This window comes from Vulpes vulpes, chromosome 15 (genome assembly GCF_048418805.1).
Source record: "Vulpes vulpes isolate BD-2025 chromosome 15, VulVul3, whole genome shotgun sequence".
In the NCBI taxonomy this organism is placed as follows: Eukaryota; Metazoa; Chordata; class Mammalia; order Carnivora; family Canidae; genus Vulpes; species Vulpes vulpes.
Window position 1 is genome coordinate 112,422,527 of NC_132794.1, and position 27,862 is coordinate 112,450,388.

Consider the following 27,862-nt stretch of genomic DNA (forward strand, 5'->3'; position numbering starts at 1 on the left):
ATGTGGGTAAGCCACGGGAGACCCTTCCCCAGGTCAGCTCTCCAGATGACCACAGGCCCAGCCAACACGACCGGCAAAAGCAGCACCCACGGCCACCCAGTCAATCCAAGGGACCGTGAGAGGGAACACACACAGTCACCACTTCTGTAGGTTCTCCGTTCCGGGGGTTTGGCCTTACAGCAACAGATACCCAGACCTCTGCCTACTAGAACAGCCTAACTTTCTCTTCATGACTTGGGGTCACCGATACATCAGTTCCCAAACAGAAAGATGTCCTCAGACTTTAGTGTCCAAGGATCCACTGGTCCAGAGCCCCGCTTTTCTTTTCCTTTTTTTTTTTTTTCAAATTATTTTTATTCATTAATGAGAGAGAGAGAGAGAGAGAGAGAGAGAGGCAGAAGCAGGCTCCCTGCGAGGAGCCCTGGGACTCGATCCCAGGACTCGGGGATCATGACCTGAGCCACCCAGGCATCCCCGGAGCCCCTCTTTCTGTAGGGATTCAGTACCCACGTCACACTGTGGTCAACATGCTTACCTAGCGGGGCCTTGTCTGCTTTTCTGACCAACTCTCCTACCAGGCATGTTAGAAACCAGTTAGGCTTGTTTGACAGAAATACTTGTAAAGGTTGAGTCCTCAAAAGGTTCTACATTGAATCCAAGGAGTCTGAGGGGCAGAGCTATGAAGTTTGTGACAATCTGTTTTCACTACTCAGAGGGACTCTCTGCTGCTCCGTAGTTTGAGTTCCAGATTTAGAGGGGGGCAGTGGTGGAGTTTTCATGATACACAACACCTCTCTGCGTTTATTCTGCAACTGGCACAAGCCGTATCAGTATTTTCTTAGATGTAATTAAATACATACAAGAGATCCATGTTTTGGCCGTTGGCAGATTTAGCAGTACCAAGAAGGGAAAACAAATATGGCAGGTTACATGCCACTCAAAATAAAAGTTAATAAAATTTGTTCTGTTAGCAGTATCAGGTACATTTCACTACAAGAACCAGAAAGATTGGTTTTTGCTCCTTTTCAAAGCATTCTTACAAATAAATTATAGCCTGCATAATTTGTCAAGGACTGCCCTTTGAAGTGAGTCTATTACAACTTTTATTTTTTTTTATTATTTTTTTATTACAACTTTTAAATGAGCATTTATGAAAACAACACAGAGCTAATGTAACATGAAACTCCCTCAACAAGACTCAGAAGTTGATGTAAGATGAGCTATGTCTTAGTCATCTGGATCCTTGACTCTGATGCAGTTAATTCTAGAAATATAGTTCACAGAAAAGATAAAGTTTGCAAGGGATTATGTAAAACAAGATTGCGAAATTTGTCCTGAGAAACTTTGGGTTAGGTTTTACGGTTCAATGCTCCTCTTCGACATTTTCCTCTGTGTTCAATTTACTATAAATACATTCTTCACGCCTATCAAATTCTCAAATGTACAACATTAGGATTTTGCAGAGATCGAACAGGGCCTATGTGGTCTCATTCAGTCTCACAGCTTTGGTGCCACCTATATGAGGAGGACTCCCATTTACACGTCCTGTCAATCCTCACTCTAATCTTCAGTCTCCTATGTTCTACTACTGCCTCATCACATCCCGTGTGGATTTTTAAAAGGCATTTCAAACTATGTCCTAAACCGAGCTCTCGATATTTACCTCAAAGCCACAAACCTGGTCTTTTCCACACCAATTACTTCCTTTCCTTCAATTGCTCAGACCAAAAAATCTGAAGTTATTCTTGATTTTTCTCAATCTTGAATTCCACATCTGATCCTTCAATGGATGTACTAGGCTGATAAGCCTACAGAGATGTGCACATCCTAATCCCCAGAACCTAGGAACGTGTGCTTTGAATGCCCAAAGGGCTGAAGATGTCATGAAGGTAAAGCCCTTGAGCTAGGGGGACCATCCTGGTGAGTCCAATCTAATCTTGAGAGCCCTGGTATCAGACCATCTTTCCCAGGTATAGTCAGAGGGAGAGAGGACAATGGAAGACAGGCCAGAGCGACAGATACAGTGCTGTTGGCTTTGAAAACAGAGGGAGGGCCATGAGCCAAAGAATGAGAGGGTGGCCTCTAAAAGCTGAGTAGACAAGGAAATGGATTCTCTTCTAGTCTCCAGAAAGGAACACAGCCCTGCCGACCCCTTGATCATTCGATGGACTTCTAACCTATCAGACTGGAAGAGAATAAATAACCACTAACTTTGCAGTGATTTGTCATAGAAGCAACAGAAAACAACCTGATCATGTCAGTTCTATTTTCAAAGTACACCAAGCACCCTTGGTGCTCCGCTGGCAGCAGGTGGTCACCTGGATCACTACAGCAGCCTGCTGGCTCGCCTTCTGGTTTCACTCCTGGCCCTATCAATCACTTCTCAACCGAGTCACGGTGACCCCGTTAAAGTCAGCTCACGTGTCCTCTGCTCAGTCTCTACTGGCTTCCCATCTCATCTTACTCCAGGGAAAACCCCACTTAACAGGATCAACAAGGTTGGAGGCCCTGGGCTCAGCACAACCTTAGCCTTGTTTCCAACTGCTCTCTCCCCTCCCCCTCCCCCTTCCAGCCACGTGGCCCCTGGATGTTCCTCAGACACCCTGGCACGGGCTGGCCTCAGGACTGGCCTCAGGACGCAGCGCCTGCTCCTGGGGTTGAAATGTCCTTGTCTCAGGTGTCCCAGCAGCTAGCTCCCTTTCCTCATAAAGGTTTTTTTTTTTTTAAAGATTTTATTTATTTATTCATGAGAGACACACAGAGAGAGAGAGGCAGAGACACAGGCAGAGGGAGAAGCAGGCTCCAGGCAGGGAGCCCAGTGAGGGACTCGATCCCAGGACTCCGGGGTCATGCCCTGGGCCAAAGGGAGATGCTCAACCACTGAGCCACCCAGGCATCCCCCTTGTAAAGGTCTTTATCAAATGTCAACTGGGTGAGGGGCTTACTGGCCACCCTGTCTAAACTCTGACCCACACCCCCTGTGACTCATACCCACTTCCCAGCCTCCTCCTGCTTTGTTCCTTCCCCTTGATGCTCACCATGGTCCAGCAAAGTCTACACTTGACCTCTTGATCTTGCTTACGTATGGCTGGTGTCCTCCACCAGAAGGCCAACACCAGGAGGCAGGGATTTGTGTCTGTTTTGCTCACTGCTGTCCTACAAGAGCCTGGCACCTGCTAAGCACTCAATCAGCATTTGCTGAGTGACATTAGTACCTCAGAGGTACTTTTACTCAACTTTTCCAAGTTGCCCTACACTGTGTCTGTGACAACGTCCTTTAAAACTCCTCAGGATTCGGTTCCTCCCATTTCCATACACCTTCGCTTCGTGCCGACATCCTACTGTCACTGTGCTGCTGGATTTCTGTGACTTTGTGTCCCCGTCCAGTCATGCAATCACAGAATCATGCTATTCCTAAAGGCTCCGGCCTGAAATTGTCGTGAATTCCCAGATCTCCAAACTGAAATATTTGTACAGGTTCTTAGTTTTCCCTTGACTCATACACCCAAACCACAGCTCATGCTTTTTTCAACATTAAAGCCGTTTTCTTCTTCCAGAAGAGTTACGGTGCAGAAAACAGCAGAGCTGAGATCTCATCTGTCGGAGGTGCATCCCAAGCTTGCTCCGGGCCGCCCATGGTCCCAGCAGCCAGGAAATAACCTGGAAATAACCGATATGGACGAGGCAACGTCCTTAGATACCAGGGAGCTCCTCAGCTGTCTGGACTACCTACCATCCTTTCCCCATGCTTCTGGTCTCGCTACTTAGACGGTTATTGGAGCGATGCCCTCTTTGGTAATTTCCACAGTCTGAGCCTGAATATTGTGGGTGTTTAATCAGCAATTAGAGGCTGAGCAGCTAATGACTGAATCACTTTCCGTTCTTTAGGGATTTTTCCACTTCTAAGACTTCCATCTGTCTGTTTTATTATAGGTATTATTCATGATCTAATAGGTTTTCTCTGTCCTCAAGTTTTCTCATCTTCCATTCCTGTATTTCTGGCCTTCTGTTTACCGACTCAGCCAGGACCCGAGTGCCCACTAAGTGTCTACCCTGCAAACAGGCCAATGCCACAGAGAAAACAGCCAGGTCTGGGTCCTGTCCTCATGGAGCTTACCGCCCAGCGAGGCAGAGTGTGGGGTGTGGAACAGAGATGGTTTACGACACACGGACTTAGTCTTATGGTCAAGTAACTAGAAGAAGGAAGATGTGGCTGGTACATAAAAGGAGAGAGAAAGGCTCTGGTACAGATGAGCTCACAGAGCAGATGGGGCCAGATCACCAAAGATGGTATATACACTAAAAAGATTGTGTTTTAAGTGCCATGGGTCTAACTCACCCCGTCATTTTGTGATTGAAATTCTTATTTTTACTTTCTGCTTTTCTTTACAATTCTTCTCTTAAATTTGATGTATCACATATTTTTTAATACTAAAGATCATAATTTTCTTAAAGTCATTAGTGAATCAAGTTCTAGGAAAGCTGGTAACAGTTTAAGGCAAATGGCAGGATGAAACACATAATGGGGTTACGAGCTGGCTTACCAAGTCAGGCAAAAAATCATTTTCATGTACAAGAATTCTTAAGATTTATGAAAACTAAATAACATTTCTCGACCTGAGTATTTTAAATCATTTTCTGATAGGTCTATGAAAATAGTCTGTTCTGTGATCTAATTCACAGTCAACCCCTTTTTATCTCTACTCTTTGGGGAACAAGTTCTGAGAGAAAAGGGAATAAGTACACACATATCTTGCCTTTTAAAAAAAGTATTCTTTTTATATGACTCCCAAATCTGTGTTGCCACTATTTGACCAATGAATTTTTCTTGAAGACTCAGTGCTAATTTGTTGAAACTTGAGAAAATTTTGGTATCTATTTAACGTCTCCTCATATTCTGAACAGCAGTAAGTTATCATTAAATATTTGTATACAGGATCAAACAGAACCAATAATTTTAAAAATGCCTAAAGATGAGTCTTCTGTAAATACTAATCTGAAAAAGTTGTCTTTTGTCATTTGTATCCCTTAATTCAGTGATTCCCTACTGTTGCAGATTTTTTAATTATTTGAATCACTACGCCTGATAAAGTGAACACTGATCTCTATTATGTTAGTCTAAGTATTGAAAAATAAAAAGAAAAAAAAAGAAAAATAAAAAGTATTAATTCTAGCCATTTATGGGAAGAGCTCAGCAAAAGGAGGCATCTGTCTACGTGGAACCTTCGGAACTAAGCTATAGGACTAACAGAAACACTTGCTACACGTACTCAACACATTTATTCAGATTTTCACTTTGTCCTCTCCCTCTAGATGCTCTGCAGACTTACTAAAGTCAAGATCCATTTGTGAGCCATCTTTACAACTTGTACAAAAAAAGACATAGGGTTTTGCACAGACTAGGTGTTCAATAAATATTTGCTGAACTAATAAACAATATCCTTGTAACCCATAATTATAATGTTTAGAACAGAGAGGGTTAATGAGGCATTACAAGTGAATAATAACTGTCTTCAGGATAAAGGGCTATTATTTTTTAGAGAACAGGATCACTGATCCAATATGCTATGCCAATTCTATTCAAAATGCTTATTTGTGGCAAAATAAAGAGATTGCACTGAATATAAATCAACCCATTGCTTCCTTCATTGAAGAAGTCTTACTATTAAAAACGTCAGCTCAGTGCAACAGTATGATTAGTGCCATAGTCTATTTACATTCTGGCACAAGTTCCTTATCTTCCTGCCAACCAGTAACCGTCTATGGACTGGAACTGGTCTGCAGATCACACTTCGAGAAACATGGTTCTCTACTGCTCCTAGAGTTGGGCTGATAACAATAATGGTAATGATGATAATTCTACCAATTAGCCTTTATAGAGTGTGCTTATTGGGTGCCAGATGCTCTATGTGCTTAAACACTTTGTATGGATTATTTCATTTAAACTCTTAAAGACCCCATGAGGGTTTACTTTATTATTTCCATTTTTCAAATGAGGAAATTTAAGCCTTCAGAGGTTTGGTTAATTTATCCAGCTTCTAATAGCTCGTCTCTGGGAGAGCAGGTGCTTGAAGTCAAGTGGTCTGATCTCAGCTTAACCCTAGTTAAGTGTACAGTATATGCCTAACTACGCTGTACCATACTGCTTCCTGACTGCATAAAAGAACAAGGGCTCACGTTGAGCTGTGGGCTGAAGGAATACTTGATGCTATGTGAGATGTCAGGCAGAGTGGTCTGGAAGAAATACTACAGAACAAAACAAATGTAGCTCTCTTATGGAAAGAAAAACATTGAAAATTTTTGAAAAACGTGGTTGTGATCACCCATGCGGCATTACAGTCAAATATTTAATATGTAAACTTTATCTCCAAGGCATGTTATACTCTAATTGAAACAATGGGCTTGTGATTACTAGGATTTTTAGAAGGTTACCCTATTGCTTGCTTTTAATTGGCTCAGAGCTCCCCAAAGCACATTCTATTTGGCTTCTAGTATCTACTTAAAACCTTTCTTGAACAAGATAAAAGTTCAGAATTCACTAAAAAAAAAAAAAAAAAATCTGGGATGCCTGGGTGGCTCAGTGGTTGAGCATCTGCCTTGGGCTCAGGGCGTGATCCTGGGGTCCAGGGATGGAGTCCCGCAATGAGCTCCCTGCAGGGAGCCTGCTTCTCCCTCTGCCTGTGTCTGTCTCTCTCTGTGTCTTTCATGAATAAATAAATAAATCTTTTTTTTTTTTAAATCTTATCTCCAGACTTCTAACAAGTGACTTTGTTTTGATTTAATTAGCTGGCAAATTAAATTAGCTGGCTTTTTAAAAACCCTCAAATTAAAAAAAAAGATCCACTTTTAACTCAATTTGGTTCATATTAAATGCAGCTAAAATAACCAATCCTGCACAATTAATTTAAGAATCCTATTTTCCACTGGTAATTTAAATTTTTGTAGACTTATATACAGAAAGATCTCCTGATCATTTTGCAGTAACTTTAATAACACAATAATAGATTGATAAACTATGTTGCACATTCTATGGCAAGTGGAAGAAAATTTAATTTTAGGGAATGCCAATGCACGAACCCCTCAAAAGCAGGGATTCTGCTTTATTAATCTTTCCAGATTTTAAAAAAATTTTTAATTTATTCATGAGAGACACACAGAGAGGCAGCAACACAGACAGAGGGAGAAGCAGCCTCCATGTGGGGAGCCTGATGTGGGACTCGATCTCAGGACCCTGGGATCACGCCTTGAGCTGAAGGCAGACGTTCAACCCCTGAGTCACCCAGGTGTCCCAATCTTTCCAGATTTGGGGCTTACTTTTTTCGTCTCTTCTTATTAGTCTCCCTGGGTTCATCCACCCCACCCAACTCCTTGTGACAAATAACTGTGTACCCTCGGGGTCCTAGCCTTGACCTGCTGCTTGACTCTCTTCTCATTCCACATAATCTCCCTGGAGAAAATCATTCATATTTTAACTCCAATTTCTGAATGCTTAATCTAAATTTCTACCTTCGTCTCAGACTTCTTTCTTTAGTTCCTGACCCACACATCCAACCATTACTTAAGGGAAATCCCAATTTAGACAAGCATTTCAAATGAACTGCATTCATCATGTACGCATTTCTCATGCTTCCTAAGAAGAAAAAGACTTTTCCTTCTCTTGTGTTCTAGATTTTGATAACTAACACAACTGTTCCCCCATCACCTGGGTGGCATCCCTGCCTTCTCCCTCCTCCTCCCCACCTACAACACCAAGACCTGCTGCTTGGACCCTCTCAGAGGCCCCTCATTCCTGTTCACTGCCCTCCCAACCACCACACTTATTTTTTTTCATTTCTTAATGGAATTACTACAAAATCTCCAGTTTGGTTTTTCTGCCTCTAGTTTTGGCTCTCCACCAATCCGTCATTCACATGCTGCCAGTGATCCCTTTCAAATGGAGAACCGATCACGTCACTGACCCAAATCCTTCTCATTACCTTCGAGATATACGAATCTCACTCCTTTGGTTCTTTCTGATTTAATGCATATCTGCCTCTCAGCTTCACTTCTTTCTATGCTCTTTTAAGAAGTTCCCTCCGCTCCAGCCACAATGGAACTTCTGCTCAGAGCTGTACTCTCGTGCCCCGTGCCTTTGCCCGTGAAGCCCTCACACACTCCATCTGGTCATTTCCTATTCCCTTTATGAAGAGCAACCTCCAGGAAGTGCCTAATACATTATGGATGCTCAATAAGTGTTTGCTGTATGCCGGCAATAACAACTATTTACATTTAAGAAGTTCTTTCCAATATACAAGATACTTTCACTTCTATCTATAATCACATTTAATTGATTTTGATTTTCACAACTTGACTGTTGGACAATCATTGAAGATCTTATTATTCTCAGTTACCAATGAGGAAATAATAGCTCTTGGGTTTCCAAAGTGGCATAGCTAGAAATGAAGGCAATCATCTGTGACTAAGGGCTTGTCCTCTTTCTACTATTATCGTACTGAAAACCCACTATGAGCTAAAAGGAGTACTGGACTTGGATCCTAAAATATTTAATTTAATCAGAGGCACAGACCCATCCATGCACATAAAATGGAAGAAAACTCTACAAGAAAGCAGAGTACAGGGCTAGGTGCCAAACTGGGTAGTGCTCCAGTAGAAGTGCATTTTGTGGGCATCAACCTAATCCTGGAAGACTTTCCAGATGCAGGGGCAGCAGCATGGTCCTGCAGCCCAATTATACGAAGAATGAGTAAAACGCTGAAAGAGCATTCCTCTACTCCAACAATTTGAGTGCAGACCAATACAGATCCAGAGGACAAAGAGGAAACAAGTTAGAAATGGAAATTTGTTTTCTACCTTGACTGAATTTCTTATAAGTTTCAGAAAGTAGCAGAGAAAAAGAGAAAAAAGTACCCTCACTCTGGCAAAACAAAAAGCAAACAGAAGTCCAGTAACGAAAAGGAAAACTTCCTCTGACTTATAATAGTAAGGCTAGGAAACAGTGCAGTCATTTGCTCGTCTTAATTTTTTTTTTAAGTCATCCTACTTCATTAAATAATGACAGCTTTCTACCACAATTATTTTTACTTTGACTTCTGATGTAGCTAAGAGATTTAAGTAAGAAAAAGGCTACATCTGTCTCTTCATTGCTACCTTATTCCCTGGTGATAGTGTTCTGGTTTGCTACATTTAGTTAAGTATCAGCAAAGTAAATAATGTAACTATTCTAATTTGATGAGCTTGGAAACTTCTTCAAAAGTCAGGACTTTTGTTTTTTTTACCTGACCGCCAATAACATCCTGAACCTGCCAATGGAAAGAAATAGAAAACACATGGTGGGAAATCCCCACAAGGGGCAACATCAAGACCTTCGCCATTCTTCTTCTCAACCCCTACCCCATTAGCAACTTTGTGACCTTAGGATAGTTCCTCTAAAAATAAAGTGTATCTGTTTATCTAAAGCAATTTCTCTGACCCTCTTCTCACTCAAGCAACAGACAAGTACAAGTACACAGGACCAACTGCTGGAGGGGGAAAGAGAAACTGTTGTCCTTAAACATTTTAGTACCCTTTCCTCCCCCCTTCCACCCCTCAGTCATTTGTTCCATCAACACACTATCCCCTAAAATCAAATGTTGCTTTTCACAGTTGCCATTACCTACTGCCTGAAATATTTCAGTGCAAGACTTCCTCAATGTCAAGTTCATAGCTACCGATAAAATCATTCTTCTACAGCAAGTATAAAGTACCAACACACATCTCCACTTTTCCAACCTTAAAATCTGCACAAATTCTCCAGTCCTCGTTACTTCAGCATGGAGATCTACAATGTTGTTGTTGTTCTTCTCTCTCTCTCTCTTTTTTTAAATTTTTTTAAGATTTTATTTATTCATGAGAGAGAGAGAGAGGTAGAGACACAGGCAGAGGGAGAAGCAGGAGCCGGATATGGGACTTGATCCTGGACCCTGGGATCACAACCCTGAGCCAAAGATAGAGGATCAACCACTGAGCAACCCAGGCATCCCACCTTGTTCTTTTTAAAATACAAATGCCGAATCCTGTACCATTTGAGAAAATACAACCCTACTCCTGTGTTAACAAAGGCCAGGTTTTTATCACTAATTTGTCACTTCATGATATTAATAACGGGCACCACTACGTTTCTTGGACGCAAAGACCAATTCACGATTTTGCTAACGATGTGAAAACTAGAGTTTGAAAACGCGGTACTACAGGAGTGCTGTTGATCTTAGATGTCGTTTGTCTAAAAATGCATCCCCTGGCCCTAAGCTTCAGGAACAGGTAATTAAGATGCCATGGAGGGTTCACTTTCCGATCTGAATTTATCACCTCAATATTCTAGCTTATGAATCGTGGGTTCTGTATACATCACACCGAGTGTCAATATCCACACATAAACCTTCTTGCTTTGACAATTAATCTCAAACAGGCCCCAGAGTCCCAGCCCGGAAGCCCAGTTTGGTGAAACATAATAAATGTCCGTTTCCATCACGGAATATATGCTTCTCGGGTTCAATTAACCTCTGAACGGTTCTCCTTCTAAGAGGAAAGTAATTTTCCTTGGTGTCCCTGTCATCTGTGGGCTGGAAATCTCTCTGGTGGCAAAGAATGAGCGATCGCTTACACGACCCAAGGAGGGCTCTTCTCTCCATTTCCCCCAAGTGCTGTCTGGGGCCGCAGGAGGAACTGATGGAGGAGCCATAATCTCCAGACACGAGCACTGAATCAATCATGCGGTTTCCACCCGCCTGCTCTTTCCTCCCCAATCTTCTCTCTCCTCCATTTTTCTTTCCTCCTCGAGGCTCGTCTTTCTCAATCCAGGACTCTCTGTCGGCTGTTTGCATGTTTACCACCCACCAGGCACCGTCTCCCGTGGTCCTCCAAGCTTCCTTAAAAGCACCACCTGAGGGGGGGAGGTCTCTGGGGAGGGGTGGCTCAGCGGTTTGGCGCCTGCCCTGGGGCCAGGGCGTGACCCTGGAGACCTGGGATCGAGTCCTGCACCGGGCTCCCTGCATGGAGCCTGCTTCTCCCTCTGCCTGTGTCTCTGCCTCTCTCTCTCTCTCTGTCTCTCATGCATAAATAAAAGCTTAAAAAAAAAAAATAAAAAATGAGAGCACCACCCGGCACCGGCATCTCAAGAGCCATTAGGATACTATTGTGTGGGACAATGTTACATTTGTTGAACGGCCCTGCAAAGTTTCGATACAAAATAACGTGGGTGGACTCCCCAGCTCCTCCGAAAACGCGGAGGCTTGATGCAAACGAAACACACACACACACACACACACACACACACACACACAGACACACACATGCACACGCACCCCCCCCCCCATCCACCCGGAAAGGCCCAACCCGGGCCCGCTGCCCGAAATGGGATCCCGGGGATGACAGTGCAGCGCGGGGCCACGCAGCGCTCGCGGGTTCGGGGCTCGGGAGGCCCAGGTGCCCCAGGGCCGCCGACCGAGGGCTCCCGGGGGCACCTCCCCGGCCCGGCCGCCGCCCCGGCTGCCAGGAAGGGCCCGCGGGCTCCGGGAGGCGGGGCGGCCTCCGCCCGGCTGTCCCGGGGGTCGGGGCGGGGCGGGGTCGAGCGGGGCCAGCGGGCGGGGCGGGGGCCCCCCGGGCGGCCGCAACAGGTGCGCCGCCCCCCGCCCCCCCCCGCGCGGCCCGGCCGGCCTTTACCTGCAGCGGCGGCTCCCGAGTCCGGGGAGGGAGGGGGGGGAGGGGGGGCCGCGCTTCCCCGCCCCGCAGGCCGAGCTCGCCGGACGCACGGACCGACCGACCGACGGACGCCCGCGGGCGGCGACCGCGGCCGCGCAGGCCCCCGCCCCGAAGGCCCGGGCGCTGGCCCCGCTGGGGGCGCAAGGGCTGCGGGGGAGGCCCCGAACGCCCGGCGGGGCTCAGGGGGCAGAGTCTGCAGCCGACGACCCGGCCGCCACCCTCGCTCGGCGGCCCCGCAGGCGCGCGGGCCCTCGCGCTCGCCCGCGTTTCCTCGCGGCTTTTGGTCCCTCCCTCTCGCCGTCCTCCTGGCCCCGCCCCCCCGCCCCCGGTTGTCAAGGCAACCCGGGCGACGCCAGCCGCGGAGCAGGGGCGTTAGGAGGGGCGGCGGCGGCGGCGGGGGCTCGGCCCTTGGGGCCCGGGAGCTGCTGACCATGGAGCCCCACAGTAAGGGGGCCGGGCGGGGCGGGCCGGGGCCTCCGGGAACCGGGGTGGGTGCCCGCGCGCGGCCCGCAGGCGTTAACGCTTGTAACGCGGAAACACGGTGCCCCCCTCCCCCCGCCCCGCCGCGCGTGTCGGGTCGGGTCGCGAGGGCCGAGGGGGTCCGCTGGGAGCCGGGGGCGGGGGGGGAGCGGGGCGGGGCGCGAGAGCTCGGAGTGTGGACGGGAGGCGGCAGCGCCCCCGCCCGGTTCCTCCCTGGAATTACCGGGTATTGTCGCCACCGCTCAGGTCGTCGAGGTCATGGTAGTTTTTAGTTCATTCATTCATTGTATTTTTCCTTTATTATTTTTTTTATTGGAGTTCAATTTGCCAACATATAGCATAACACCCAGTGCTCATCCCACCAAGTGCCCCGCTCATGCCCATCACCCAGTCACCCCCACCCCACGCCCACCTCCCCTTCCACCACCCCTTGTTCACTTCCCAGAGTTAGGGGTCTCTCCTGTCTCCCTCACTGATATTTTCATTCAGTTTCTCTCCTTTTAAGAACCGTCCTGCTCCTACGAGTCAGCAGTTGAACCTGCCACGAGGGGGGGTCTTGCATTCGCAAGAGAGACCCTGTCCAACCTCTCCCCCCACTCCCCTCCACCATCTGTGGTTTAAAGGAGGGAAAAAAAAAAAACAACTGAGCTGTGTCCAAGCCTGTTTGATTCACGGCTGGAGGTTCTACGAGGTGGGACAAAATTATTTTCCTGTTTCCCACCTTGTTTGGCAAAACGTGGCCAGTCTGGAATCAAGAGATCCAATCGGAGCTCTAAGTTAATGGGTCCCCGGCCTCCCAAGCCCCTCTAGGGCTGGAGAGCTCAGTCCTTCCTTTGCCAGGCTAATGTGTTATTGCTCCTTTTGTTCTTAAAATAAGAACAGTATTTCCCATAGTATTTCCCAGTATTTCCCAAGACTTGGAAGACCTTAGACCTTTAGAGAAGGATGCAGTTTGACTCTCAAAACCAAGTCATCTTTTCTTGGGCCATTTCCGAGATGGAAGTACTCAGATCAAATCCATTCTCAGGGGGGAAATGCTGGCATTTTAAAAGGTCATTAGTTTCAAGCAAGAAGGTTTTAAAGGTTTTGTCCCCCACCCCTTTCAACTCATTTGCTGATGAAAAACTTAAAAGGTGTGAGTTATCTATCATTTGCTTGAATTGAATTTATACACTATCCTGCCATTTGCATTTATAACTCTCGGGATTCTACATCACATCTAACTTGTCAAAAGAAACTGAACGTAAGACAATACTAAAAGTTTTGTCTCCTGTCAAACTGATGCCAAGCTGTGTATGTTCTCTGTTTACGAAGAATGAGATGAAATATATCCTTTGGAAACAACTTTATTCCTTCCGATTTGTTGTTTAAATGTGTTAAGTATAAATTTCAGCCAATTCAGTGCTCACGGTCTTTATTCACTCCCTCATTCATAGTATCTATTGTGTTCCAGACACACTCTAGACAGCGGGGTGGCACGATGAGTAGGACACTGTTAGTTTGGGCCATCCCAGGAAAACCCTGCAGAGACTTGTCCAAGAACCACCCACACCTCCCTCAGGTCTGAGATTGGGAGAGAGGAGATCGAAGGCTCCTGGGAGGAAGGAATAAGAGGCCTGCAAAATGACCCAGCAAAGAATAAGGGAAGGGGTTCCAGGTGGAGGGAACCCTGCAGTACATAGGTGCTGAGACCTGAAGAGCAGTGGGTTTGAGGCTCAAAGTAGATTAGTAAAGTTTTAGCTAATAAGACTTGAGGGTAGAGAGGAGTAGAAAAGACAGGTCTGGAAAAGTCAACAAGAGCCAGATCACAAAGGCTTGATAAAACTATGTAAGAAATGTATCAGGGGGTGTCTGGGTGGCTCAGTCAGTTAAGCATCCAACTCTTGATTTTGGCTCAGGTCATGATCTCAGGGTTGTGAAATGGAGCCCCGCGATGGGCTCCATACTGGGCACTGAGCATGTGTAGTCTGCTTAAGCTTCTCTCTTTCTACCCCTCCCTCCCTGCTCCCTCTCTAAAAGAAAAAAGAAAAGGAAAGTATTATGTGTATGTATTATATGTTTATATCCCATCGCATTGAGTTTTGAAGTGGAAAATTTCTGTTAATTAATCCATGCCTGGGGTATAACTGTACATTTATTCCTTTCACTATATTCTTAAATGCTTTTATCAATTTAATTTTAGATAATCCAAACAATCACCAGTTATCTTAGGAAGTTCTTTTTTTTTTTTTTTAAAGATTTTATTTTTAAGTAATCTCTACATCCAATATAGGACTCAAACTCACAACCCTGAGGTCAAATTCACATTGTCTACTGACTGAGCCAGCCAGGCGCCCCAGGAACTTCTTTCACCGTCCAATAAGCACCATTGGGATAAATATTTACTAAGTCATTCACTGTTAGTAAATATTTGGAAGACACTTAAAACATTAAATGATTTTTTAGGTCCCTTTTAATTTCAAAATTCAAATCCAACCTTCAAAATTAAGATTTTCCCTGAAACTCACATTATTTAATTCTCTCAAAAATATTGGAGAGCACTATAGATAGGGTATTACACAAGTATTGTAATTATAACTACAATTATACTGTAACCGATATTATATTAACAATATATTGTGATACAATATTATCCAACGCATTTTAAACCTGGTGTTTACACGGCACCGTTTGTCATGACGGGTTTCAAAGAACATTTTACAACCGTGGTGGCACATAGCATCAGTGAATTGATTGAAAGGAAGGATTCTTCTTGATGAAGGATCCTTTAAGGATAAGACACACACCAAAGGACAACACCGAGGACCCGCTAGAGTCAGCCTTATCCATTCTGTTTCCACACACTTAGGTTTCTATTACTTTTAGAAATGACCTTTATTAACAGAGTCATTAAAATCCAATAAACATAAACTCCTCAGGCCTCAAAGAAGGATCATACTCTGGCTATAGGCAGAGGAGGACAGGGGCTACCACTATTTTACAGAATAATAATAAATCAATGAGCCAAGAAATGATTCCCCAGGGAAAGGGCAAACTAAGTAAATTCACAACCTCAGGCCGTTCAGAGTGGTTTTGGCTCAGCTCTCAGCTTTATTATTTTTTTCCTAAACTAACTACACTGTAGGCAAGATAACCCACGTATGAAATAACATGGGAAATCTACATCAAATTCTTTTTTTTTTTTTTTTGGTTTTGGTTTTGGTCTTGTTTTTAGAAAATATTTAAGTTCAACAGTACTGTCTCTTCCCTAATTTCTTAGTGACTTATGCCAAGGGGTAGCTTTGGGGCTCTTTACCCTCCCTCTCATGATCTTTCCAAGCCCACCAAATCCCCTAAGCAGACACACAATCTGAGTCTAAAAACTATGTATTTATCACATGCAACATCAAGATAAGCCCCCAGCTCTGCATTAGAACCCCCTACTGCTGTCTACTCCCTATATAAAAATCTGGGTCTAGTTTAGGCTGGGCAGCAGTTGACTGCTATATACCTGCCCTTAGAAAGAAATGCCAAATGGGGATCCAAGTTGCTCCAATGACTAAGAGAATGAGGCATTCACTTAAAGGGCTGAAGCCTTTCTGCAAGCCTGTTTTTCTACTCATTTTTCCATCTTTGATAGGATTACAACACCTCCCCAATTATTCCAGCTGGAAATCAAAGAGTCATCCTTCACTCCTCCCTTCCACGCCCTATTCCTTGTACCATCCTGCCCACCAGAATGCCTGTTTACTCCACCTTCAAAGTACGCCTCAAATGTGCAACCTTCTTCCTACTGTCATCAGTGGGACCCCAAGCCACACCGTCTTGCTTAAGCCATGATCGGAGGCTCTCCTGATTTCTACAGTTCCTCTCTCCTGCCCCATCTGTGCTCCACCTGGAAGTCAGAGTGACCTTTTCAAAATAACATTTTACATCATGTCACTCCCCTGCCAAAACCCTCCAGGGTTCTTATAACGATCTAGTTGCCTCTTCAGGCTTATCAGGGGTATGATCTTTGATAATTATGCTTCAAGTGTATGGGTCTTTTAGTCCCTTCACCAAGCTCCTTTAAGGACGATAAGTCTGAACCAGCTTTTTCCCTCCTGTTCTAACGGATCTGACTCAATATCCTCTGGTCTTAGTCTCAAGGTCCCCTCTTCATTGAATCCTTCTCTTCAATCCTAAAGTAGGTAGGTTCCTCATGTGATTCCTGCCTTTGTGTTTTTTCTCTTCCTAGCAATGATAATTCGAAATTCGTTGTTAATTTAAAAAAAAATCTGTTTTCTCCACCAGATTGTAAGATTGTTTTAAAGGGCTCAGTCTGTCATTCTGGTCCCAGTGCCTGACATGAAGTAAGCCCTGAACTAGCATCTACGGAATGGATGGCAATGCTGATAACAGCTGAATGCCTCATCTGATTTTATTTCCTTAAGAATGGGATGTAGTTAAAAATGAAAAACCATTTTACTCTATGACAGGAAGGGCTTTGCACCAGTGAAATCTAAAATGCCTCTTGTGTAGGATGCTTCAGGTAATGTTCATTTAACTCAGGTGCTTATAAAAGTTAGCTTGATTACAAACACAGCATTCCTTTTTGCTAGCGTAAATGAGATGTTTTCAGAATCTCATTTTATCCAATAAAATTAAGCAACTAGGCAAGTAATCTTATTTTTGAGACCAAAGACTCACCAGAATCATACATAGACCCGACAAAATCATTGCACTACAATCGGCTGCTTGTGTGTTAATTGCCTGAGAGACTGGTAAGAGTTTGAGAAGTAAATAGGTAAGCCCAAGAAAGTCTTAAAAAAATCTGGTTAACAGTTTCTTCTCAAGTAGTCTTAGCCCCTAAAGAATATTAATTCTATTAACTAGGCTTTAATTGAAGTGATATCATTAAGAAATAAATGCTTATATGAATCAAGTTCAAAATTAAAAAAAAATTTTCGAAGCAACATCTTTTAAATAGATATCGTTTCAAATTCCCATCAAAATAGTAAAATTCATTGCAATCCTGACCTCTGGATGCTCAGCCAGCCCCAGAAAGGGGCAAAACGACTTGATGATTGCAGCTTTGTGTCACCAGAAGATCATGTTCACCTCAGCATCATTCCCAGACCAAGTCTATTCCTGGTAACTTGGATTTTACCTCTTGACAGGGTAAAGGAAGCACTGTTAGGACTTGCCTCCACCCAGTCATACCCAGGAGCTGAGCTAGCCAACCAGATTAAAGGAGGGGTTTGTGCAAACCAGCATCATCCAAGAATGGCCTGAATGACTCATTAAGTACACAAGGTGGTGTTAACTCATTAACAAGTAAACAACTCATATTGCAAGAAGTGTTCTTGCATTTCTGCACTCACAGGGCTGGCTGGCAAGCCAGGGGCAAAGATGCTTCTCCTCAGGATCCTCCAGCCTGCGTCCTGGGGGCATTTGCCTGCTGGGAGGCAGAAGGAAGGGAGGGGGCATCCCTTTCTCTTAGACCCCATGTGCCAGTTCTGTTAGCTGTGCCTTACCTTCTTCCGGGTTGTCAGGGATCCTTCTCTGGCCTTGTCATCTTGGGGGTGTCCTCTCATCCTCAGACTCTCCTGCCTTCGTGTCTTGGTCCAAAATGCACTCACTGCCCATCCACCTGTCTATTCTTGAAAACAAGTTTCGGACATCACTGTCTCTTAGAAACTTTGCTACCTACCATCCCCCAACCCAAATCAGAGTTACTTTCTCCCTCCTAGGTACTGTCTGCATTTTATTAATACCTTTATTATTCTAACAGTTTGTAATCAATATATCTATCTGTTCAACTCTTTCATTAGAAGTTAACTTGAGGGGCACCTGGGTGGCTCAGTTGGTTGAGCATCTGCCTTCAGCTCATATCATGATCTCAAGGTCCTGGGATTGAACCCCGCATTGAGCTCCCTGTTCAGTGGGGGCCTGCTTCTCCCTCTCCCTTCTTCCCTCTCCTTGCTCATGCTCTCATGCTCTCTCTCTCTCACACTCTCTTTTTCTCTCTCTAAGGTAGACAAATAGAATCCTAAAAAAGAAAGTTAACTTGAAATGGATTAAGAGTTTAAACATAAGATCTGAAAATTTAAAACTCCTGGAAGAAAAACATAGGGTAAAACCTCCTTGACACTGGTCTTGGCCATGATTTCTTTGAGATGACACTAAAAAACACAAATAACAAATGCAACATCAACAAGTGGGGCTACGGGATCCCTGGGTGGCGCAGCGGTTTGGTGCCTGCCTTTGGCCCAGGGCACGATCCTGGAGACCCGGGATCGAATCCCACGTCGGGCTCCCGGTACATGGAGCCTGCTTCTCCCTCTGCCTGTGTCTCTGCCTCTCTCTCTATCTCTCTGTGACTATCATAAATAAATAAAAATTAAAAAAAAATTAAAAAAAAAAACAAGTGGGGCTACATCAAACCAAAAAGCTTCTGTACAGTGAAAGAAACAACAAAATAAAAAGGCAATCTCAGATGAGAGAAAATATTTCCAAGCCATCTATCTGATAAGGGGTTAATATCCAAAATATATAAGGAACCCAATATTACTCAATAGCAATAATAGTAATAATCCAATTAAAAATGAGTAGAGGACCTATATAGACATTTTCCCAAAGAAGTCACAGATATGCTTTGCTTTTCAAAAGTTTACCCTACTTGGCTTTGATGGCAGACCTACATACGTACCTGTTTTTTCTAATCAAAAATAGAGTTGGGGTGCCTCGGTGGCTCAGTCAGTTAAGCCTCCGACTCATGGTTTCAGCTCCAAGTCATGATCTCTGGGTCTTGAAATCAAACCCTGTGTTGGGCTCCATGCACTGCACGGAGTCTGCTTGTTCCTCTACTCCTCCCACTGCGTTCTCTCTCTAATAAAATCTTAAAAAAAATAGCATTCATCAAGGTTTTGCAGAGAGCCCTTACAGGGGCAGCACGCACCGCAAGTGGGAAGAGTAGCACTGTCAAGTGCCTTCCCGGGATCCACACCTCCGCATCTTTGCATCCAGCCACCAGAGCTCTGAGCGGGCTGTAAGCACCTGCGCCTCATCTTGATTTATTTTGTTTATCTGTTAGCAGGATGTGTCCTTAGGTACCAGAAAAGCCCGAGAGAGGTTGTTTTTTGGATCTGAGAATGCCAAAAACAGTTTTCCATGTAAATTAATGGGTAATTGCTGCTTCTCTACACCACTTCAGCTTGTGATAGTTTTCTTAAGGATGTTCTACTTCCAGATACTGGGGAAACCTGTACGAATGGCCAAAGGGACACAAAAAGATGCTCAATATCATTACTCATCAGGGAAATGCAGATCAAAACCACAATGAAGAACATCTCAGACCTGTTAGAATGGCTTTTATTAAAAAGATAAGAGCAAGCATTGGCAGGGATGTGGAGGAAAGGAAATCCTGGTGCATTGTCAGTGGGAATGTAAATTAATACGGCTGCTATAGAAAACAGTATGGAGGTTTCCCAAAAAAATTAAAAATAAAACTACCATATGATCTATCAATCTCATTTTGGGGTATATATATCTAAAGGAAATGAAATCAGGACCTTGAAGAGATAATCTGCATTCCCTCATTGCAGCATTAGTCATGATAGCCAAGATCTATAGACATAGATATAATGGAATATTATTCAGCCATGAGAAAGAAGGAAATCTTACCCTTTGTGGCAACACAGAGGTATGCTCGAGGGCATTATGCTAAGTGAAGTAAGGCAAACAGAGAAAGACAAACACTGTGTGATTATGATCTCTCTCATATGTGGAATCTAGACAACTGGAACTTATAGAAACAGTAAGTGGAATGGTGGGTGGTTGCCAGGGGTTGGAGTTGAGGGAACTGGGGAAACCAATTAGAGGGTAAAGATGAGTAAGTTCTGGGGATCTGTTATGCGTGATCACTACAGTTAACAATATTTGAAAGTTGCTATGGGAATAGACCTTAAATGTTCTCACCATACTGGTAAAAAAAAAAAAAAAAAGTTACTTTTGTGAATCGATAGAGGTGTTGACCAACCTATTGTAATCATTTTGCAATGCATGAGTGTATCAAATCATCAGGTTGTACACCTTAAATCTATACAATGTTTTGTGTCAGTTATATCTCAATAAAGCTGGGGGTGGGGGTGGAAAGCCATGAGCTCATCATTGTTTTCTTTCCTGAGGCTCTCTAGAGCACTTAGAAGAAACCAACTAACCCTGTTACACTACTTGATGGTAGGTACCTACTTTATATTTTAAGTACGTTTTTGCCACAGTAAAGCAATGGACTAGCAGTGTCCTTTACCACTGGGGGTCAGTACTGTCTCTAATCAGATTGGAGAAACAATTCCAGATAGCCCAGTACCAATTCAGAAACTCATCCTATAAGTTCTGTTCTCTGCATCTGCTTCTATATTAATATTTGTATCAATTAAGGTTTAATCAGGAAAGCAAAGCCACAATGAGTGATACAATATGTGTTTGTGGTAATTTGTTATGCAGCAATAGAAAACAAATAGATTACCTCATATAGTTTCTGTAGGCCAAGATTTTGGGACTGCTTTAGCTGAGTGGTTTTGTGTTGGGTTCTAGTCAACATGTTGGCCAGGGCTTCAGGCCTGTAAAGGCTTGACCGAGGCTGGAGGATCTGATTTCAAGATGTCACATTTCACATTTTGAAATGGGGGCAGGTTGGTACTGACTGTTGGTAGGAGACCTCAGTAACTTAGCACATTAATTTCTCTGTAGGGTTGTGTGAGTGTGCTTACAGCTTGGTAGTTGGTTTTACCCAGAGTGAATGATCTCAGAGAAAGGAAGGTAGAAGCTGCAGTGTCTTTTATAATCCGTCCTTGGATGTCACACTCTTGTTATTTGCCTTAACACAGGCCAGCCCTATTGACTATGAGTGAGCCTGAGAGAGGGTTCTACAAGGGTGTGAATAGCAGGAGGTGAGAATTAACTATAGCAATTATCAATGATATCATTCAGAAACCAGTTTTTAGATTTTAGATTTTTCTCATTATGCATTTTTTTATTTCATTGATTTCTGCATTTATCCTCATTGTTTCCATCTTTTAAATTTTGTTCTTTCTTTAAAGGATCTTTGATAGACACTAGCATCATGTTTTTCAACCTACTTTTTCAAATATGTGCATTTAAAAAAATATGTGCATTTAAGACTATGAATTTCCTTCTAAGCCCAGATTTAACTGCATTTAACAAGTCTTTTTTTTTTCTGTAAAGTTGTATCAAAGTAGGATATATGCCCAAGAGAGTACACAGTCTTAAATATACAGGTTGATGAATTATCTCAAAGTAAACACACCCATAACGAGCACCCAGGTCAAAAGACAGATGACTATTAATTATCTCAAAGCCCAAGTCTCAGAATATTTCTGGTTACTTTAAAGTTCATGTCTGATCATTCCAATACCTGAATCACTTTCTTCTGTTTTTCAGTCATTTGGTCACAGATCCTGGCATTCCTGGTAATTTTTTATTGAATGCTTGACATTCTTTGTGAAAATCATAGAGGTTTTGATATTATCCATAGAGGATTTTATTTACTTTTGGTTGGCAGTTAGCTAGAAACAAATAACCTTCATTTAGCTGAGAGTAGTCCATTTTCAGTTTGCCTTTATTCATAGGATGTAGCTATTTCAGGAAGCTTAGCTGAAAACACAGGTTCTTTACTAGTGCCTCGCCCTCCCTTCCTCCCCCCCCCCTTTTTTTTGAGAGAGAGTACTAGCAGTTTGGGGGTGAGCAGGGAGGGAGAGTGAGAGGGGGAGGGAGTCTCAAGCAGACACCACGCTGAGTGAGGAGCTTGATCCCACAACCCTGAAATCATGACCCTAGCCCAAATACAAGTCCAATGCTTAACCGAATTAGGCACCCAGGCACCCCACCCCTCCCTTTCAGCAGGACTTATTTTGATCCCTAGCACCATGGCACTGCCAAGACCTCTGCTTGTCTGTGATCAGCACATTTCTCATTGGGCTCAATGTCTGTGCTCCCTTTGCTCTAGGATCTTGGCCCTTAAGCCCTGGTGGTTTGGGTGGGCTTCCACCAACTATGTTTGTCTCCCAGCTCAGTGTGACTATTATTTTTTTTTCAATATTTTATTTATTGATTTGAGAGGGCATGAGAAGGGGGGAGGGGCAAAGGGAGAGGGTGAAGCCGACTCCCCACTGAGCGGGGAGTTGGATGCGGGACTCCATCCCAGGAACCTGGGTTCATGACCCAAGCCAAAGGCAGATTCTTGACCGACTGAGCCACCCAGCACCCCTCATTGTACTGTAAAGAGCTCTCTGATCCTGCTTTGTGTTTGTCCTCTGTGACCCAGCAATCTTGTCTACGGTTGTTGTACTCTGGTTTTTGATATATTACTCAACTTCTCCCTTTTTGTTTTTGTTTTGTTTTTATTGTTTTTGTGGAGTATTAGCATGATATTAATTTCTGGAAGCAGAAATTGATAATTAACATTTCAACAGAAGACCCTTAAAGACACTTAATTCAAAAGAACAAACAGGGCTTCTTTCTTTTTCCTTTCTCTTTCTTCTTTTCTTTCTTTCTTTCTTTCTTTCTTTCTTTCTTTCTTTCTTTCTTTCTTTCTTCTTTCTAGATTTTATTCATTTATTCATGAAAGACACAGAGAGAGAGAGAGAGGCAGAGACACAGGTAGAGGGAGAAGCAGGCTCCATGCAGGGAGCCCAATGTGGGACTCCATCCCAGGACTCCAGGATCATGCCCTGGGCCAAAGGCAGGCGCCAAACCACTGACCCACCCAGGGATCCCCCATGAACAGGGATTTCAATAATTTTTTCATACCATTCTGTTTTTTAAGACATCTGAAAATATATATTAAAATTTAATTTATTAATACAACAGCATTTGCCTATGTTTTAACAATTCCATATGTAGTTAGTAAGTAAACAAATGAATAAATTTTATACATGATATCCACATCTTACAGTTTTTGATCAAATTGCATAACTCCTAGTTAATAATCTGAAACTTCAGTAGATATTTTTGTATTCCTTGAAGATTAAAAGAAACTTTTATAACTATTTTATGTACATTGCTTAGTAAGCACTTTTGATGGTTGAAAAAATTATGTCAAACATAAAATGAGACCAAAGGTAACTAAAGGAATCATTTCTCCAAGGGAAAATAGCCTGCTGTCTTTTAATATTTTGTCAGTTTGGTTTAGAATGTGTTCAGGATAATCCATAACTTAGCTAGAGGCGTTACTCCAGCCCCCTTGAATCTGGTCAGATATGTTCCTCAGATGGCGATGCTCTTTTCTCTCCATGTTGACTGGCTTTCTGTACTGTGCCTGTAAGTGCACCAGCTCCCAACTACAAGTCATCAGTCCCAACTACTAGAGGAGACACTGAATTTTCTTTCTTGATTCCCTTTTTTTTTTACATTTTAAAAATTTACATTCAACTTGCCAACATATAGTATAACATCCAGTGCTCATCCCATCAAGTGCCCTCCTCATTGTCTGTCCTGCAGTTACCCCATCCACCCACCTACCTCCTTATTTCTTTCTTAATTCCAATACTAAAATTCAGGACAAGGATTTTTATTAAAGCAGCTCTGTCAGATGCTCATCCCATCCATGGTGGAAAGATGGAGGGGAGGGATGTCCATGATAGGACATGTGCAGAAAAAGCTGAAAAGATCAGGAGAAATGTCAGACCTTTGCCAAACAAAGTAATCATGTAAAACTACAACAGTTCCATACTGTGTTCAGAGGTTCTTCTACTTGTCTCTCTGGTCTGTTAGAGGGAAGGCTGTTCCTCCATTGATCCATCTCCTCCAAAGTTGTCACTTTTCATTGAGTTAGCTCTAAGATCCATTCAGAGAAGCAGGGGCCTACTTTTTATGACTCAACCACTTCATCTTGCTTACAGAGACAGAGCTGAGTACTGCTAAGAATCAAAGTATTACTGCTGCCAGGTCTCGCTGATCAACGTAAAGGCACTTCCTATTCTTTTATTTGGAGCATTCCAAACCTAAGCATACTCAATAGCTAAACCTAGATTTATTCATGGGACTCCTTCCCATTTCTGAGTTAAATAATCATGACAGTGTTCTGTAGGAAATTCCATTTACCTGAACCTGCTTTCTTGTCCTCCAGATGAGGATCACAAACTGATCTTTAAGAAAACTTTTTTTAAAGATCTTTATTTATTTATTGGGCAGCGGTTTAGCACCGCCTGCAGCCCGGGGTCTGATCCTGGAGACCCAGGATCGAGTCCCGCATCGGGCTCCCTGCATGGAGCCCGCTTCTCCCTCTGCCTGTGTCTCTGCCTCTCAGTCTCTCTCTCTCTCTGAATAAATAAATTAAATAAAAATACTAAAGAAATTTATTTATTTATTTATTTATTTATTTATTTATTTATTTAGTGAGCATGTACGCAAGTAGGGGGGATGGGTGGGGAAAGGGCTAAGGGAAGGGGAGAGAGAGAATCTTAAGCAGACTCCATGCTGAGCACAGAGCTTGATGATCACATGACCCTGAGATCATGACCTGAGTGAAAATCAAGAGTCAGACACTTAAACAACTGAGCCACACAGGTGCCTCTTTAAGAAATCTTTTATATGGGTTAATATGAACAATTTAGCCAGCACAAGAAGTTCTAAGAGACATGAAGTAGCTACAGAATTGCCACTTTGTAGTCTGCAAAGGGAGAATAACTTGTGGTTCGATGTACAGTAGAATTCTGAGGATGGGGCTGATAGTGGCATCGGAGCTGTGGCATCGCAGCGTGGCAGCGTGGGAAATGTCTGTTACATCACTCTTGATACAGTGTGCCACCGGCATCACAGGCCACCTCTGCTGCTTTCACCATCGAGGACCAAATATAACGAAGTTCAGGACAAAATTTCCTAGTTTTATTTCAGGAATGAAGCTGAGAATGGCTTAGTTCAGTAACTGCATGACTCAAATGAACTTTGGACTTTGAACATTGGATCGTTTCTGCTTCACAAAAGATTGTGCATCATCACCGGTGGGATAAGAAATGAAAAGATCTACATCCTGTCTTCTGTGGCTCAGCTACTTGTGATGATAGGATATTTCAGGGTCAGTTCATCCCCACTGTGGATTGTGAGGTGGGCTTTTCAGATCTTTAAAGGAATTAACAGTTCTGTTCAAAATTGGACATAGCCCCCTTGGGCATGATAGCTCCATAGCTCCATAAATATGCAGCTTGCCTTATGTTTATGCTTTCTAAATGTATATGTGGAACAGAAATATATACAGAAACTATATATATATACTTTTTATTTTGAAAATTTTCAGGGGTGCCTGGGTGACTCAGTTGGTTAAGCATCTGCTTTCCACTCAGATCATGATCGCAGGTCCTGGGATTGAGCAAACCCTGCTCATTGGGGAGCCTGCCTCTCCTCTCCCCACCTTCTACTTGTGTTCTCTCTTGCAATCTCTCTCTCTCAAATAAATCTTAAAACATTTTTTTTTCAGGGCTATAGAATAGTTCAAAGTCATACAATGAACACTTCCATACCCCTCACATAGATTTGATTGTTTACATTTTACCACACTTGGTTTCTGTCTTTCTCTCCTCTGTTTCTGCCTTTCTCTCCTCTGTCCAGACACACACAAATGTACACATGCACTTTTTTTTTTTCTGAACCATTTGAAAGTTGCACACACAATGACACTTCAGTCCTAGATACTTCGGCATGTTTCTCCTCTAAGAACCAGGACATTTTCTTCTGTAACCACAATACTAATACATCTCAAAATTTAACACTGATATAGTAATGTTACCTCATATGTAGTCCCTTTTTGTGTTTTCCCAATTGTCTTAATAATGTCCTTTGTGGTTTTTTTCTTTTTAAATGATTGGGACCCTCTTCAGGATTACACATGGCATTGAATTGTCATAGTCCCTCAGCTTTCTTTAATGTAGAATAGTCTCTGTATTTTTTTTTGTTGTTGTTGTTTTTCTTTCATGACACTGATATTTCTGAAGTGGCCAGACCAGCTGGCTTATAGAAGGCTCCATGCTGGGCTTGTCTGATTGTTGCCTCATGATGTTTTAAGTCGAATATTTTTACAAGGAATGTAATATTACACAGGTGATGCCGTGTCTCTCTGTTGCATCTTGTCAGGAGGCACGTGATGTCAGTCCTGTATTTTGATACAATGTCACTGCTGCCACTGAAAAAGAAAAGGCGAATATTCTGGAATGAAATGTAATTAAGCGTTGAGGAATCTGTTAAGAAGAAAAAGACTAGTTTCTCAAGGCTGTCAGGACCGGTGCTACAGGAGTCAGTTTGCATCACGTAAGCCACAGCGTCAAGCTTGCTTTTACAAGCAGAGGGTGGCAGGGGTATGAACATGAAAGACTTGCTCCTCTTCTCTAAGGCATCTCGATCTTCTAGTAGAAGAGAGAAGCTAACACGTATGAAAGAATTTTCCAGTGTGATGAGAGAGGATATTTTTCAGCTTAGGACTGGAACACAGATGTGAGCATGACAAGAATGGCCAGTCAGGGGCCTGGTAATCGGGGCAAACCCTACTCTCCGTATTTTTGTTTTTTCTGCTTCCCAGTATGTACTTAACTAGGCCTATTTCCTCCTTGCCATCCACATTTACTGTAGCCATTCATGTTTATTCCCTTCCTCATGTTTGCTCACCAGAGCCCTGCCCTCCACAGCTCTGTACCTGCAGTAGCCTGATAGCCTGCTTCCAGGGTGGCTCCCCGGGAGCCCTCGGCCTCCTGGTGTTCTCACCTGTACCCTGGTGTTCTGTACCTGTACCCCGCCTCATTGTGCTAAGGTTGGTCTATGTGACCAGTGACATATGGCAGGAGTGATATGTCACTTCCAAGATTAGATTATAAAAGCCTGGGGCTTCTGCCTTGGGTTGGTCTTTGATCTCTCGCCTTCTCCCTCCCTTGCTCCCTCTCTCTTTTCCTCTTTTTTGGATTACTTATCAATTGCCATGTCATGGGCACACTCAAGCATCTTATGGCATGGCCTACATAGCAAGGAACAGAGGCTCTTTTAGTGGTAGAAGGTTACAGCCAAGGAATGTGGGAGGACTAGAAGCTGGAAGAGGCTCAGAAATGTACTCTCCCCTAGAACCTCCGGAAAGAACAAGCCTTTGATTTTAGCTGGGTAAGACCGGTTGTGAACTTCTGACCTCCAGAACTGCAAGATAACGAATTTGTGTTGTTTTTAAGCTGCTGTGTTTATGGGAATTGGTTACAACAGCGGTAGGAAACTAGTACAGCTGTGATTACAAGCAATTATAAACAAAGTTGCATTAAATTATCTTATATGTTGGATATTTTGCATTTTGTGCAAGCATATTTGCAGAATAAATGCCTAGATGTAGAATTGCCCAAGGGCAGTGTTGGGTTTGGCTAATCCTCACTTTCAGTGGTGATAACTTGGGAGAACAACTTCCATAGGGTCTCCAACGAGCGTGTAATCAAACTCTGGATTCTTACTGTTCAGTAATTGAAAAAAACCCTAATTTCTTTGAACGAGCTAATTATTACTAAATATTCCTTATCTGCACACCATGTTTAGTGTCTCCTTCAGAGTGAGAACTAAGTCCTTATTTCCATTTTATTCCACGTTGTTTGGCTGCACCCCCCCTCCTACCTTACATAGAGGGGGGTCTCCCTATAGAGTAGTA

General features: G+C 43.3%; 2 protein-coding genes across 3 annotated transcripts in view; one reads left to right on the plus strand and one right to left on the minus strand.

Moving 5' to 3' along the window:
- The window catches only part of DHX32 (DEAH-box helicase 32 (putative)), a 51,698-nt gene extending 39,774 nt beyond the window's left edge, over nt 1–11,924 (minus strand). The window contains exon 1 of the mRNA XM_072740373.1: nt 11,698–11,924. The gene's annotated coding sequence lies outside the window, so the exon portion shown is untranslated. The remainder of the gene's footprint in view (nt 1–11,697) is intronic.
- Nucleotides 11,901–27,862, plus strand: part of FANK1 (fibronectin type III and ankyrin repeat domains 1) — a 100,143-nt gene continuing 84,181 nt past the window's right edge. The window contains exon 1 of one of the 2 annotated variants that reach the window (XM_072740376.1): nt 11,901–12,180. In XM_072740376.1, coding sequence (XP_072596477.1) covers nt 12,168–12,180 — 13 coding nt within the window. In that variant the 5' untranslated portion in view covers nt 11,901–12,167. The remainder of the gene's footprint in view (nt 12,181–27,862) is intronic. The other variant, XM_072740374.1, reaches the window with a different exon arrangement.